This window comes from Triturus cristatus, chromosome 3_1 (assembly GCF_964204655.1).
Source record: "Triturus cristatus chromosome 3_1, aTriCri1.1, whole genome shotgun sequence".
In the NCBI taxonomy this organism is placed as follows: domain Eukaryota; kingdom Metazoa; phylum Chordata; class Amphibia; order Caudata; family Salamandridae; genus Triturus; species Triturus cristatus.
Window position 1 is genome coordinate 1,091,343,938 of NC_140583.1, and position 16,973 is coordinate 1,091,360,910.

General features: G+C 43.4%; 1 protein-coding gene across 1 annotated transcript in view; it reads left to right on the forward strand.

The window, feature by feature from the left end:
- The window catches only part of TECTA (tectorin alpha), a 345,850-nt gene that overhangs the window by 88,037 nt on the left and 240,840 nt on the right, over positions 1 to 16,973 (forward strand). Inside the window, exons 5-7 of the mRNA XM_085646453.1 lie at positions 1,559 to 1,724; positions 4,994 to 5,406; positions 8,626 to 9,196. Of these exons, the coding sequence (XP_085502579.1) occupies positions 1,559 to 1,724; positions 4,994 to 5,406; positions 8,626 to 9,196 (1,150 nt within the window). The remainder of the gene's footprint in view (positions 1 to 1,558; positions 1,725 to 4,993; positions 5,407 to 8,625; positions 9,197 to 16,973) is intronic.

Here is a 16,973-nt window from a genome sequence, read left to right on the forward strand (position 1 = left end):
ATAATATGCCCCATGGTATTTATACAGCAATTTTTGTATATGCATTAAAATACTTCAGCCTCCAATAGTCATACCCGTAATGAAATGGGTCTGACACATTGTTGAGATGCTGTTTGGGGAAGGAACTCAAGGTCAAAAACATGCAACATGGAACAAAGAATTGGCAGCTCCTAATCACAAGGGGGCTTATTTACACAAGCCCCTTGTGCCGCTGGTGCGTCTCTTTTTTGGATGCACCAGTGGCGCAGTGTGGTGCTCCATTCTACAACGCCACGCAAAGTCACCCTGTGTGGCTTTTCAAGGCCTTGCAAATATGGCCCTTTTTATGCAACACTTTGTGTTGCTGTGGGTGTTCCCAGCAACACCCATGGATTATGCCACATTACCAGATTTACAACATTTTGTAAACCTGGGAATGGGTCAGAATCCTATGCTTCCCCAGGGGATGCGTAAGGAGGCTCAAGGAGGAGAAAGACTTTTATTTCTCCATGTGTTTCCTCTTTCTATGCGTGCTGTATTCTGCAGCACATATAGAAAGAGGAAAACACCATCAATCATTGTTTTTGTGCAGGAAGGTGTTCCTTTCTGACAAAAACAATCATCCCGCAACACAGGCACCCTTGCACCATGGCGCATGGCAGCCAATTGTGCCCCTACACAGGGGAAATCACAGGAATGCGTTGTATTGTTGTTAATATGACGCATTCCTGTGCTTTAAAAATGCGCAGCATGATGCAGCTAAATGGATTGCGGTGCCACGCTGCGTTATTTTCTTGTAGATGAAGCCCAAGAGCTCTTTTTGGTGAGATCTGCTGTGAACACATGAGGGGGCATGAGGTAGAGAACTCAGCGTGCACTCCGCGTTCTTTCTATGCTGTTTTTTTCCACTACCTCCTTACATTTACAGTGGCTCCAATCCATCGAAATCCTTCACAAACAGCCAGAGCAACAACTATCTTTGATTCCCAAAGTTCCTCTGTTTTTACCCAGCTAATTTGTTTAGTCTTTGCCATTTTAATGTCACTTCTTTGGCAGACAGGGAGGTACAACACCAGGAAAATAAAAATCCAGTGAGGTCTGTAAGTAGAACCAATTTTTATATCAATGTAATTAGATTAAGCTTCTGGGTCTCCAAATTAAGATTTCAGCAGGCAAGTCAATCAAAATCAATCAATCAATAGCTCAATCAATCCATGCAGAGCCCAAAGATTTTCTTCTCTGCTTCTGATCATTTTCTTCCTGCCTTGGTTCCCTTTTCTGCCTTTCTCTCTTTTGCTCTGCTTCAAGTATGATGATGAAAAATAAGCCATGGTCAAAAATTTGAAGATTAAACTAAGTCCTGCCCCCCTAGGATGAATGTGGGTGCCCACAACCTCCAGCCACCTCCATAAATTAAGCACTGCCAGAAATTAATTTCAGTCTCGAGTGTCGTTATCATCTTCCTTTTAAGTTAGTGTTCTAACTGTACCGAATTTGACATCATTCAAACTATTTTAATATCCTGTTGTCTTAAAGAAGCCATGAAGCAAATCGCCTTTCACTGTTTTTGTCTTTTCAGGCTGGTTTCAATGGAGGAAATAGCACCAATTACTTCAGTGTTCCAGGATCTAGATCATTAGAAATCATCAACATCAAAGATACCACAAATGTCAATTTTCCCGGGCGCTGGATGTTCAAAATCGACGGAAAGGAAATTGATCCAGCCAATGGGTGTAGTCTGAGAGGTACATTCAGGCCCAATCTCAATTGTTTAACTTTTTGTTATCTACATCCTCGGAAATATTCTCATTGCAACCTAGATGCCTCATTTCAGGGTCAATGTGCCCCCACTGACTACCTGTGCATGTTTATTTCCTATGATAAATAAATCTTCTTAGCCATAATTCCACTCAGACACATGACACCATAAATCACACTTATGGGACCTGAACAGGACAAAACATATCTGTGATTAATGAACAGTTTTGAGAGACATAAATGCATCGATAAGGTACTTTTTAAAAAGGGAGGTGAAAGTACTCTTTGAGCCAGTGACGTTTTGCAAATGTGACAACTTCACAACATTTTTCACTTATGCAAACATTTTTCTGTCAGCAAAGAATCCTGCTGGAAAAGCTTTTGCAGAGGAATGTTCTCACAAAAACTCTTTTTACAAGGACATTATGACATTAAAAACGTAGCTGCTGTGAGTAAAGACTAAAAACATTCCTCTTTCATAATGGTAGATAGAGTTGGACTCTGCGTGTAATTTAGTATTTGTTAGTTACATTACAACACCATTGTCAACATTTTCCTTTTAATTATTAACAAAAGTCTAGGAGTTTTTTCAATAGTTAAAAAAAAAGTCAGAGGGTCCGATTAAGGGTCTGGCTGTGAGGGAGTGGACCGCTATGGTGGCAGCCCTCTCCCACGCTGCCAAACCTGTGTGGAGTGCCCACACAGGTTTGGCAGCGTGGGAGAGGGTTGCCACCATAGCGGTCCACTCCCTCACCGCCAAACCCTTAATCAGATTATGAGTTTCCTTGTGTCTGGTGGGCTTTTTTGGGCGGTCCCACAGCTGTGCCGATAAAGTCCATGCCGTGCACAAATTGGGGTGCATGCACAAAGGGAGGTACATGTTGTGCCTCCCTGCATGCATCCCCATGCATATGGGCAGGACCCCTTTGTTTCAGGACTGCCAGCCTTTTCATGGAGAAAAGATCTCCATGACACCGCCGGTGGTCCTGAAACTCGTAACATGCATGGCGGTGCCGCAGCAGCACCAGGGAACGGCTGTTGCAGCGGTGCAATGGTGGTCAAACAGCCAAAGTTGTAATTGGGTGGTTGGACCTCCGGTGCCCCCGTGAGTCTGGCATAAATGTTGGGTGGGCAATGGTTTACTTCTTGGGCATTTATCACACATACTATGAATAAGACATTTGCTTTTACTATCCACAGTGCATTAGTATGAAAAATAGAACAGTAATTTTCTGATCTGAGGAAGAGTCCTCCTGTTGACACTCAGAGCTTGATTATGAGTGCCCGGAGGGTTAGATGACATGTTTCTCACCCGATAAGTAATGATACACCCGGCGTCAGAATTTATTGGTTGATAACAATTTGCCTATAACAAGTTTATCCCTTCAAAATGGGGCGAACTGTGTAGATTTTGAACCTTTCTGCACCAAAATCTCTATGTCCTTATATTTACAAACCTTTTCCCTGATTATATTTTGGGAGGTTTCACCAGGCAAAACATTTTTAGGGGAAAATCTGAAGAACCGTTCTTAACATTACCAGGTGTGATGAACATTGCACCACTTGTAATTGCGACCACTTTACAAATATGTGTTTGCAAACTGGTGTGAAACAACAGAGGCACTATAATCGAGGCATATTTGTTCCGCAGACGGGTCTTCTGGAAAGTACACACATTTGGCCCCACAGACCTCAAACTCCAAGGGCATCTCTTATCATTTATTGGACTTACCCTGGGAAAGATGGCTACTGCATGATTTATATTGCACTGAGCCTTCCTCCTCCGGCCTGCTCACCTCCAGTGATTTCCTCCTCAGCCCATTCTCCATTTCTCATGATGTGACTGCAAGAAAAAGAATCCCACAGCCAACATATCAAAAGCTGAAATCTACCTCTCTCTCGATTACACACTTTAAGAATTCAACTAATTGTTCTCAGTCCTGAAAGACGAGATTGAGGCTGGATGAATGTGAAAACATGGGAAATACACAGAGTCCTACTTAAAGCACTTATCAATCTGCTTGTTCAAAACCTGAGCATGGCTGAGTTCACAAAGGAAATTTGTTGTAGTGCACATCTGAGCCGGAAATACGTACTCCATGACAAGATGTTAGTTTAAATAGTATACATGGAAGGAAAGGTTGTATAGTGCTAGTGTTACCAGCGTATGCCCCTGCTTGCACACACTCCTTTCTTGAATAAGGACTTATAGTCAAAGAAAAAAGTGTACTCTCGTATAAAGGGGTTCTAGCCAATGTGCAATTTCACTAGTAATTGTCATGTTATGTTATTATGTGATCTGTTGTTTTTATATTGTGCTACTCACAGGGCGGGTCACAACTCCAAAAAATTACTAGCGATGACGAAGAGCAGGATAGGAAGGTGGTTTACTTCCTGCTTTCGAATTGGTTGGATCAGGTTAACCCAGCACTCATTTTGAGGCTGGGGGCATGTGTCAGCACTCCCTGGGCTGTTTTGCAGGACTGGGAGTGTGCAGGCTGAAGTGCGGATGTCATATTGGCGAGATGTAGACAGACGGACAGTCTGACATGCTCTTTGAGCACCTATGATGTCATCCTGCAATCTGCAGGAATCTGCCCCGCCCCCACCATCCATTCGCTGCGGCTGGTAGCACATATAAAATAAAATGATGATGGCGATTTTATTATTGTGTGTGTACCTGCTGTGCTTGCAACAAGTAGGGTGACGCTCCTCCGCCTGAACTGAGGAGTTGCCGCTGGCTAATCACCGATGGGGGTATCCCGGTGCTCTGTAACCAGTGTTTGAGGCCAGCCCTGGGGGCTTCAGCTTCTTGCGAAAGTCAAGAAGAGAGAAGGATGAGGCTCTGATGGGTGGTGTGAGATTGTTCCAAACTTTAGGGGCCAGGTGCTAGAAGGTGCGGCCCCTGCTCTACTGATATGTATGCGTGGTGTGTGGTAATGGGAGACCAACAGAGTGGAGGTTTCTGAAAGGTTGGTGGAAGTAAATGCGGCTGTTCAGGTAGACAAGGCCAGTGTTATTGACAGCTTTGTAGGTGTAATTAGTTCTCAAGAAGAGATTGAGAGATTCTTCAAGAAATTCTGGAGATCAACCAGTCTACACAAGGGTAGTCTTAAGGCCGTTTGATGTTATGTCCACTATTCATGTCTATTTACTTAATGAGAAGTGAATGTATATCTATCCAGATGAGATTTTTAATTGGCCCTATGTCCTTCTGGTAATTGCTAATCATAATTGTTATCCTTATTTTATACAGGTCAGTTTCTACGTCAAGGTGAGACCTTCTCTGAAAGTGCCAATTGCTCCACAAAGTGCCGTTGCTTGGATTTCAACAATGAGATCTTCTGCCAGGAGTCTGTGTGTGGGCCATATGAAGTGTGCGAACCCAAGGAACGCTTTTTCCAGTGCCTGCCAGTGGAGAGTAGCACCTGCGTGATCTTCGGAGACCCCCATTACCACACTTTCGATGGACTTCTCTTTCACTTCCAGGGCTCGTGCTCTTACTTGCTGGCTCGTCAGTGCTGGCAGACTGCTAACCTCCCATTCTTTAGTGTGGAGGCCAAAAATGAAAACCGCGGAGGCTCGTCTGTTTCCTGGTTGAAGGATATCTCGTTGGAAGTGTACTCCTATAGCATTGTCATCCCTAAGGGCAGCTTTGGGAAGGTCAAGGTAAGCCTTATGCAGGAGCAACAGGCACTATTAGGGTTTTGGGTAGCGTTCAGCAGGAGAACACTGTACACATTCCTTCATTTCACTGTACCCAGGACTACAGTGTGGATGACTGTGGTGGGAATGCATGTTGATTTTCTAGTACTGAATCTAGAGTTAACTTGCTAGTCTAATGATTCTGCTTGGTAGACTAAAGAGGAAATGATTGCTATGCCTGGAATTTCTTATAACTCTTTAGGTCCCAAAGCTGGAAGAAGTGCAAAGCAGGGGATAAATATCATGCCCCTACTGGTATATAATCATCTATATTGGTGTCTTGTATCATTGTTCAATGCTGTCCATGGTGTAATGGTGTACAGAAAACCATTTGTGTATATTTAAGCATATCTCACATCTGGTTGTATTTTGACTTCTCCTGATTTTTTCTTTGAATTAACTCTGCTGAACTCTCCATTATTCTGATACAGCTACAAAGTGATTTGCACCCTTTATCATGCTCATCTGAAGGCCCCCCCTTCCTTTTATCTAGTTCTTCTGTTGTAAGATACAGAGAGGCAAATTTATCATGATGCTGTGTCACCCTTACACCACGCAACAGAGCGCAAGGGCGATGCAACACTAAAGTCAGATTTATCAAGCCACGCAAAGCAGTTCAAGTTGTTGCTTTGCGTTACTCTGCCCCAATGTGGCATTCCATGGGTGGAGCTTGGGTGTTACCACGCATCCACCCATGGATTTTGGTGCATTCCTAGATTTACCATTACTGGTAGACCTGGGAATGCGTTCAAATTCTACACCCCCCCAGGGGAGGCGTAACGAGGAGAAATATATTTTTTTCTCATCGTTTTCTCTTTCTATGTGTGCAGCAGGATGCAGAAAGGGAAAATGCCTCTCAGGATTGTTTTCGTGCTGGAAGGTGCAGCTTCTTGCACAATAAAATACAGCTTACAGAGCAGACACCCTTGCACCGTGGTTCAAGGGTGCCTGTGCTGGCACAAGGCAGCACATTGGGCATCAGTGCAAAGAAAGGACAGGAATGTGCTGTATAATGTTAAATACAGCACATTCCTGTCCTTTCATGCAGCGCATCAGGGTGGATTGCTGCGCTGCGTGAAATGTTGATAAATATGCCCCAAAGTATTGCTGTATTTTGCACACAATCCACTTCTCTACCACTGAGTGGTGTCAATGCTTAACTTAATCAAGGAATCACAACTTTTTGTTTAAAGTTTCCTTTCCAAGAAACCATTTATTTGAACACAATTTTCTACTCAGGACAGCCATAAAAGTAAACGGAATTTAGAAGTGGGTAGTGGTCAAAAACGAATCCTGCCTGACCTTCCCTGCCTATCTTTGACAGCACATCATACTTGATTTAAAGCAATGATCCACTCTTGCTCCCTGTGCCTGCCACAGTAGACTGGCGGCAAAAGCAGCTGACAAGTGTACGTTATGGCACTTCTCAGTTGTCACTGGGATTAAAATCATGAATGGCTACGGAGAGTATCTCACTACCGCTCATGTGGTGGTAGTTTTTGTCTGCATTTTATATAGCGCCAACTCTTCCCAAATGTATTGGAGCACTTTACAAGAGCACCAGTTCCATTACATGTGGACGCATTCATCTTTTCGTAGGCACGGGGAGATTACGTGATTTGCCCAGAATCACAGGATCTTAAGCGGATGCCAAGACTCAAAGCTGATTCCCTAGCTACAAAGTCTGCAGCTCAGGCTGTTACACCACATCCTCTTCCGTAGCAAGGCCTTGCCAATTTTCCAATAAGCACTAGAAGTACAGAGGAGTTTAACACTTGATCAAGTGTCTGCTTCAAGGAATTTCTAATTTCTTGCAGCATTATCCCCCTTTCTGACTCTGTCAATGAACTGACCCATACACATGTGGGTCGCTGAAAATAAATTGAGGTAAGCTTATGAGACAGAGGCCTATCCTAAAAGAAAAAAACAAGTTCAAGCTCTTAGGAGAGATAAACACAAGGCAAGACATCATGAACAATGAAGACAGAGAGAGTTATAGATGTGAAATATGAATGTAGGAGGATTGAGAACTGAATGTAGCAGTGCTTAATTTGGAGAACATGAAGTGCCAGGACCCTTCTCAGAAGGCCACTGCAGATTGTACCACAAACTGCCCCTGCCAGCGCTGCCAATAACATTACCAACATAACACCTCACTGCTACAAGTTTGACAATTCAGACTATTTTATGTCACACAAAGCTATAATAATGGTGTGAGAGGCTGGGAATACTCATTTTCACTGTATATTGTCTTAATAAACACCGTTGTTGTGCTTATCTCAAAATTAAAGACAGTGCAACCATGTGGTGGTCTGTCACTAGAGCTGGTGCTGGCATTTAAGTGCAGGTGCTGAGCACCAGAAACCACCGGCTCAAATTATGCACTGGAATGTAGTCAAGAAAGTTCTTATATAAGGACTATTCTTAGAGTGCATCAGCTCCACCTGGGGGAATGGGATTGTGAGGCACTCTAAATTAATACCACTTTTGGTAATAGAAAAATAAATATTCTTAGAGTGATGGATATATGTCAACCGTTATAGAAATCTGGGTGTAGTCCATGGGACTGCATTGCAGCAGATTGAAGCAGACTTTCATCATCTCTAGGGGGCAATGCTAAAGGTGCTATTAGAGAACTCTGTTAGAAGTAAATAGTAATTATCTAATTGTTATGATGTTGGTCCTCTCTATGTTACTATTATTATTGTGTTGTTATTCAAGGTGTTTTAATCATCTTTATTATTAATAGCAGTGTGAGAAGTTGCAAAAAGTGATTAAAAACTGCTTTGTTTGTGTAATTCACAAAGGATGAAAAGGTATAACATTCAAAATTAATCCTAGGCCTAAGGTAGATTTACTTAAAAAAACTCCACAAAACCCACTTTTGTACAGGAATTCTAACATTACTGAAATTGAGACACAATTACAAACTGGTAAAGTTTAACTAGTGCGAAGTTTGGCAACTTGACTCCATGTCAAGGCCAAAATTATCATCATCATCATCATTATTATTATTATTATTATTATTGGGAATTTAACACTCCGTAGGCTCTACGTCATAATCTAATTCTTTCAAGGTTTCAAATAATCCTTTTATACCCAGACATGCAAAACCCTTTTTTCCTGGACTGGTATCTTCATAGCTTTTTGTCTGTCTAACATGTTCTTCTGCTTTCTTTCTAGGTAAATGACTTGGTGACTTCCCTTCCTGTTGTCTTGGAGCTTGGAGCAATCAAAATTTACCAAAGTGGGTTGTCAACAGCAGTAGAGACTGACTTTGGCCTCTTAGTAACCTACGATGGGGAGCACTATGCCTCTATTTCTGTTCCAGGGACCTACATCAATGCCACTTGTGGGCTGTGTGGGAACTACAACAAGAACCCTCAGGATGACATCCTGCGTTCTGACGGCAGGCCGGCGGTATCTGTCGTGGACTTGGGTGAAAGCTGGAGGGTGTACCATCCGGACTGGCGATGCTCACCGGGCTGCATGGATAATTGCAGCTTCTGCGATGCTTCCACTGAATCTCTTTACTTTGCGTCTAATTTCTGTGGATTTATCAACAAGACCAGCGGCCCACTGTGGGAGTGTGGCGCTGTGGTGGATCCCATGGCCTTTGTGCACAGCTGTGTGTATGACCTGTGTAGTTCCCGGGACAATACCAGCAGCCTCTGCCAGGCCATACAGGCATATGCTTTGGTGTGCCAGGCTCTTGGAATTCCTGTTGGAGAATGGCGGACTCAAGTAGGGTGTGGTAAGTCGGACTGAAATCAATAATTCTGAAATAGCTACGAAATTGTCTTAATCGAAAACAGATGTAGTATGAAGTATGAATCTGTAAAATCTTTTCTTCGGCCTTTTAAGACTTGAATGTATCGATCATCTCATTAATAGGAATCCTATTGTGAGAGAAGCACTGACTGATCAATCTTATAATGTGTCTGGTTTTGGCATTGATCTCCCTGATCTTTCCTTTTGCTCTGAGAGCATCCGGTTGTACAGACATTGGGATATATTTACAAGGGTTTAATGCCACAGGAATGTCACTTTTTGTGATGTTCCTGTGGCGTTAAATTTAATGTAGCTTAACGCTGCCTTGTAAATAAGACCCCCTTTCTTGCTAAGTGTAGCGTGAAAGGGGTGGACTATGGGTGTTGTGATGGCCGTTCTGCCGTAACAACCATTGACTTTGACGCTGCCCCTTATTTACAAGGGTGGCGTAAATAGAAGGCAGCGCCAACATTAAGACCAGGGAAAACCATGTCCTAGCATGGCAAAACGAGGAGAAAGTATAAATTTCGACTAGTTTTTGCTGTTTCCATGTTTGCTGCATATGTACACATAGAAACAGCAAATCACCATGAATTATTGTATGTGTGCAGGAAGGTGTCCCTTCTGAGTTGTCTGTCGAACACTCTATTCCTTAGTAAAAGATAAATTGGAACTGGAACAACAAGTTAGTAGGTCAAAATGTTATACAGTTGAAGCAGATAGGAGATGTGGTTTCTATGCCTGCACTTTGAGAACTGGGTTGGGGTGGTTCTCTTTTCAAGTGTCTTTTTGAGGCTGCTCTATCAACACAGCCTTTGTGTAGAGTGATACTCTTCACATCAGGGTAATCTCCAAACTGGAGCAGCAACAACAGAGGCACAGAGAAATGTGAGCTTCCTGCACCTAGTTCTTAAGAGCGACACTGAACAGTTATAAGGAAAGAGACAAAAAGCTGGCCTCACCTGAAAAGATCTAAACAGATTGTAGTCCCACCATTTACCCCCACCTTCCACCAAATTTCAGTGCTACAGGAAGACTAATGCGCAGCTCTTCTCAGAAAAAGGACTTTTTGCATTTTAAAGGAGCCTTTTCACCTCTGTCCCCATTTCAATGTCTAGGTATATCCCACTAGCTTTAGAAATTTCAGCTATACACTTCTGCTGTCTGGGAAAACAACCTCACCTCTGTCTTCTGCACAGAAAAAGACCAAGAGCTTCCACAATGGACCCAAAGGCCGCCATTGCTCTGGCTCACTCATACACAATGCATGTACTATTTAGGCCTCATATACAAACACACACAACATACACTTGTTAGTACTAGGATCTGAGTTAGAACATAGAAGCAGAATTTTACACGAGTGGGTCAGTAGGTATCCACTGCAGTGACACAAGTTAAAATATATCTGGTCATGAATTCACAGGAAATGGTACGCTGCCACCACAGCTCTATGTACTAACCCTATGCCAGGGACAGTACTCCACTTTCTGTACAATGAGGGCATACTTGGTGCACCCCTGTAAGTCAAAGGACAGGTCCAGGACCTCAATGATATCAGGGGGCACAGCTTAGGCTCTGTATTTATACTAGACTTGATGTACCATATAAATAAACTAAAGGACTATACCTACCAATAGTCCCAATACCATTACCAAATAATCAGTCAGTTGGCAGTGAAGAAGATTCAATCGTTTATTTAAACAAAATACCCTATAGAGGAGCCTCTCCGAACCTCATCCATCAGGTGCGCCGAGAAGACTGTTGGCTCGTATTCAAACATGAGGTTATATACTTTTCAGTTCAACACATACAATCACTGTAAAAGGAAAAACACGAGTTGGCCCTCGAGCTCCAGGAAAGGACCATATATGGCACACATCAGACCAGTACAAAGGCTTTACTATCTATTACTGATGAGGTCAGGAGGGGTCACTCCCTTTCATCTTGGTGCCTGGGAGTGTAGACACGGCGCCTCCAGGAATGCGCTTATCACCCCCAAAGCCAGATGCGACCTTGAGTCTTAGAACAGTCAAGTAAACAGCCTACCTTCAGCTGCTACCAGTAACTCAGATGAACTGGGGCCTGACAACTGCCCGTGATCAACACGTGATCACGGCCCGTGCTCGAGCATATGTTCGGAAGATGGCGTCTGTATGGTTCTCGTCCTACTCTTTTAGCAATAGACGTACAGGGAGGAAATAAACGAGTTTCCTCCAAGCAAAAGCATATATATCAAACAGGGAGCGTACGTATAGATGCATCATGCTAACATAATATGGGTCCGATACTCCTTATATACGGGAAATCTACTTTTTATCCCTCAGAACGGCCCTTTTAGCATGATGTAGCTAACTAAAACAGTTCAATCTTCAAATATTCCCTCATCAATCTGCATTAGGTCTTTGAGCTCCTGCTGAACTAGCTGAGCTTTTACCGCTGTTGGGGATGGACCAGACACAGAGGAAGTGAGTTTTGTTGCGCAATAAGAGCAACATGTAGGTCCACATTGTATACAAACACAACACGTGAATATGATACTGGCTATACATGCCAGCACCATCAAAATTTTCCATCCCCAAGTAGACAGCAAACCCCAGAACCAAACAGAGAGACACTACGTACCAGTTTCTACATGTATCTCGGAAGCTAAACGATGTAGCTTCTGTATGGCCAAATGAACAGAGGGGGCGGAGTCAGGAATATAAACACAGCAAGAGCTGCCGATCACACGGCATGCTCCTCCTCGATCTGCCAAGATAATGTACAAAACCATACGGTTCTGAAGCGAAACAAGTCTGGTCGCCTGTAGCTCTACTGTTATATTGGTCAGTATTCCTGCAGTAGTGTTAATTACCCCTTCAACTACTCTAGACAAACGTCATACTTCTTGGCTAGTAATTATAGGCCCCCAAAAGGGGAACACTCCCTTCATAATGTTGGTGAAATGCTGCAGTGGAGTATTGGTCTGATCTATATCGGTGGTATCTATCACCCTTTTATTTATCCTAATAAGCACGCTACGTTTATCTAGTTGGTGATCCTTGTGATAATTAGAAGGGGCAATATAGACTGGAGGGTACAGGAAGGACAGGTAGCAACGTCCAGTCCAACCTCGGGCAAGCTAAGTATAGGCACTTTCTCCACAGACAAAATATACATTAGGAGGGGTTAACAACGGGGGGCTGCTAAAGGTACGCAACTGATAAGTGTAATTACATCAGCTTTCTCCTACTGGGATGTACCCTGCTCCTTGAACACAAACGTAGAGGTACTGTTTAATACAGGCACTGGAATAGCCCTATCTTCAGTAACATTACGGTCCTGAAACTGTCGATAATATTGAGTGAAATTGAATTCAACAAAGTCCAAAATTTCATTTTTCAACCAAGTGGTATTTTCATGCATTATATACATATTCATACAGGCATTCGGATCTAAGGTTCCTTCTCCATTATTCCCATCGGGGTTAAATCCTTGATGAACCTCAATATATGCTAAAATCATTTCATAATCTCTCTCTGAAAACCTTCAAGCGTCCACAGTGTAATGCATATACATCATAGAAAGCAATTTGAACCAAGCCTCGCAACTTCCCAGATGAGACAAAGATAGGGATATAAATAAGTCGTGCTTGTGCATAACAGATGGTAAAAGACCACAAACCCAACAATTTGTAGTATTGGTGGCACTGTGTTCTTGATGAAGCATTTCAATGAATGCGTTTCTCACATAGGTCTGACGATGCCTTTCCTTATGAGGGGCCAAAGTATGAAATACATGTTCCGGAGGTGGGGTAGTTGTTCCTAAAACAGTATGTATAGGGTGGTGAAATTCTAAATATATGAATACTCCCAGTAATATGATTAGCAATATTGCTATAGTAGCTATAAATGCAATTTTAACACGATTGGTCCAACTAGAAAAAACAGGCATATATGTAGGAAAATAGCGTGGTACAAAAGGACGTTCCTCTCAGGAACAAAACGAGCAAAGGGATACATGCTAACTAAAAGTCCAACAATAAACTAGGGCAATGCAGTCCAACCTGCCAGAGGGTGCTTCTTTCCTGTGTCCGTTTAGAGCCTCACAGGCAGGCTCCTATCGTTCATCACAGATAATACAAAAACAAACTTCTCACGTTGGAGTTATGTTCTCACAAAACCCTTGAAGAAAACACAACCTGGTCCCCTTTTGAACATGAAATTCAGTCTTTCTTTCTGAACAGAGCAAACAAATGTTCAAGGCTCTCAGCGCGTTCAGTCCAGTGTCTCGCTCAGTACACCAGAAGCGTATCTAACAGACATTCATAACACAGGTCTGTACCCTATCACTCAAGTCTCTCCCTATCTCCTACCATGTTCACCTGGTGTACCGTGTTGTTTTTTGGGCCGCAGGTTGTATCGAGTATGGCCAGGCACTTCTTGATCAGAGAACAAAACAGAGGATGACGAATCTGGTGAAACGGGGGTACTGTGAGCCTCTGGGTTAGCTGTAGGAACAACAGAATCTGGGGCGGTCAATTGTGCTGATGACAGAGCCCCTTCCGAGCCCGGTGCACCTTCTCCATGCCCTGCTCCAATTACCTGGGCATCAGAAAAAGGGATGAATCGAGGAACTCGCTCACTTTCCTGAGTCAGAACCCCGTCTTGGATTCGCTGATCATATGGAAGCGGGAGGGGTAGTTTTTTTAGATGTGACACATGTATCCAGTGTCGCTTGTCGTTCACTTTTACCGCCGTCCGCGTGGCCAACAAGACTTGAAACGGTTCAGACCAACGAGGATCCAAGCTGGATTTTCGCTGATAGTTACGGACCAGAACCCACTGTCCTGGTTCCAAGCGATGTCCAGGACCCTCCGGCAGGGGCTGCAAAACTGCTGAGACCTGTTGATGAAGGGAATGAAGATTTTTAGTCAAAGCATACAAATAGTCTGTCAGCATAGGATACTCTATATCATGAAAGGTTCTGGGTCTCGGGATGCCCCAAACATTAGCAGGGCGCCCAAAAATGACCTCATACGGAGACAAACCAGAACGAGAATGTGGGGTAGCTCGTATTGACATTAATGCCAGCTGCAGAGCATCCGGCCACCTCAATCCAGTACTTTCTTGAATTTTTGCTAATTTGAGCTTTAATATCCCATTATACTTCTCGACCAACCCAGCAGACTGGGGGTGTTGAGCCGCATGGAATTTCTGTTTAATCTGTAATCCATTACATGTGTGATAAGTTCTGCATTAAAATGTCTTCCGTTATCACTCCAGATCACACGAGGCAATCCGTAGCGAGGGAAATATTCCTTTATCAACGCTTTTACCGTTGCCAAAGCAGTGTTTTCTTTTGTCGGGTAGGCTTCCACCCATTTACTGAAAGCGCATACCACGACCAGGACATACTTCAAATTATTAACGCTCTCCAGCTGGATATAATCCATTTGAAGCACCTCAAAAGGCAAAGATGGTGGTGCAAAGTTTCCACTCAGAACAGGCTCCCAGCCCCCTAGATTATGTCATAAGCAAACCATGCAATATTGTACCAAATGAGCAGCGGTCCTAAAAATATTGGGATTGTACCATACAGAATCTAATAATGCACAAATGCCTTTCACCCCAATATGAGCTGGACCATGTGCCATTGTCTCCACCGCATTCACTAATGCATTAGGCAACAGCCACCGCTGCTTTTTTGACAGATCAATCCAATAGTCCTCTGCATCTAATCTCCCAATTTGCTCTTTCCAGTGAGCCAGTTCAATAGAGGTAGCTTCTTTCTGTATTTCTTGGACACTCTCCATGGTATTATCAAACATCTCTGTTTCAGTCACCCACCTGGCAGAGCTAGTCACAAACATTGAGGTCAATTTGGATTTCGCAGTTTCCTTAGCTACTTGATCGGCAAAGGCATTACCCTCCCCAACTGCATCAACCACTGCCTTGTGTGCACTACATTTGACTACAGCCACTATTTCTGGTAACGTCAATGCTGTCAGTAATCGCAAAATCAAGGGGCCATGCTGTATTCGCTGACCATGAGAAGTAAGAAAACCTCTTTCTGCCCAGAGTCAGCCAAAAGTATGAGCCACGCCAAAGGCGTACTGGCTGTCGGTGTAAATATTTACTCTCAGTCCTTCACTTAACTCACAGGCCTGAAACAATGCCACTAATTCAGCCGCCTGTGCTGTCTGATAGGGTACTCGAGAAGCCTCAACTATAGTGTGAAGAGTAATTATCGCATATGCAGCAGTTGTCGTGCCATCTGGTAACTTGAAACAAGAGCCATCGACGTACAACTCCCCTTGAGGGTCAGATAGAGGAGTGTTAGTCAGATCTACCCGTCCCATCCTCAGTCCGAACATCATTTTTCTTTTCATTCGAAGGGAGGGGTAGTAACGTAGCAGGGTTTTGTATCCGGTAAGACGCGCACTTGTAAGGTGCTGGGTCTTTGTTTTGTTCAATAATGTATCCACAGTGTGCGGTACCATCACTGTGAGGTCAGTGTTCAGAACGAGCCCTTCCGACTGTCGAATAGCCACCGCAACCACAGCAGTAACTCTTAAACAGCTAGGGAGTGCTCTGGCGACGTTATCCAACACCGCCGAGAAATAGGCACAAGGTCTCTGCTTATCACCAAATCTTTGTTTTAACACAGAAAGCGAGCAACCGTCCACCTTGTGTACGTAAAGCACAAAAGGTTTCCGGTAGTCAGGAGTACCAAGAACAGGTGCAGAACAAAGCGCAGATTTCAAAGAGTCAAAAGCATCTTGACAAGCATCAGTCCAGGGTAAAGGTTCATGCACATCGTTAGTGGTTAAATACAGAAGAGGTTTAGTAAGAAGGGAAAAATTAGGGATCCGTTGGCGACAGTAAGACGTTATGCCAAGAAATGCATGAACATCACGCTGAGTACGAGGTACAGACATATTAAAAATGGTAGTCACATGCTCAGGGGTTAGTCTCCTCCCCTCCTTTGACAGTAGATGACCGAGATAGGTCACCTCCTGTCGACAATATTGAAATTTAGAAAGGTATACTTTATTGTGATTAGCAGCCAAATGAGACAATAATTGTACAGTGGCCTTCTTACAACCTTCCTCGGTATCAGAGGCCACTAACAAATCATCTACGTATTGCAAAAGCACATTACCAGGGGGCAAAACCAAATCATCCAACAACGTTTTCAAAGCTTGACTATAAATACTAGGTCTCTCTGTGTACCCCTGGGGAGCGCGGCAGAACTGGAAGCAGTAGGAGGAATCATAGTGAGAATAGTAGTGATGTCTGAAACCACAGGGTATTGGGGCACCACTATTTTATTAATTTCACGCAAATCAATCACAAAACGATAAGTATCAACATAGTCAGGATCGCTTCCAACAGGGGCTCTCTTTAAGATAGGCAAAATGGCGCTGTTGCACCCATTAGCAGCTGTCTCTTCCACCACACCCCTTTTTACCAAATCTTGTATGATGGAGAGCAAAGTCTTCTCGCCTGCCGGAGAAATTTTGTACTGAGGTATACGAGGAAGCCGAGCATTTTGCTTCAAAGTAATAGAAACGGGCGGAATCTTTAATAATCCTACATCTGTGTCACCAGTGGCCCATAATGTTGCTGGAATAACAGCAAACTCAGAAGGGAGGGGTTCATTTTTAGTAAAACACTGCAAATTATGCTTCCCAAGGGACTTAATAGTCAAAATAAACACCATCAGGTGAACAATGAATCTTAGCATGTAATTTCTTCAACAAATCCAAGCCCAACACA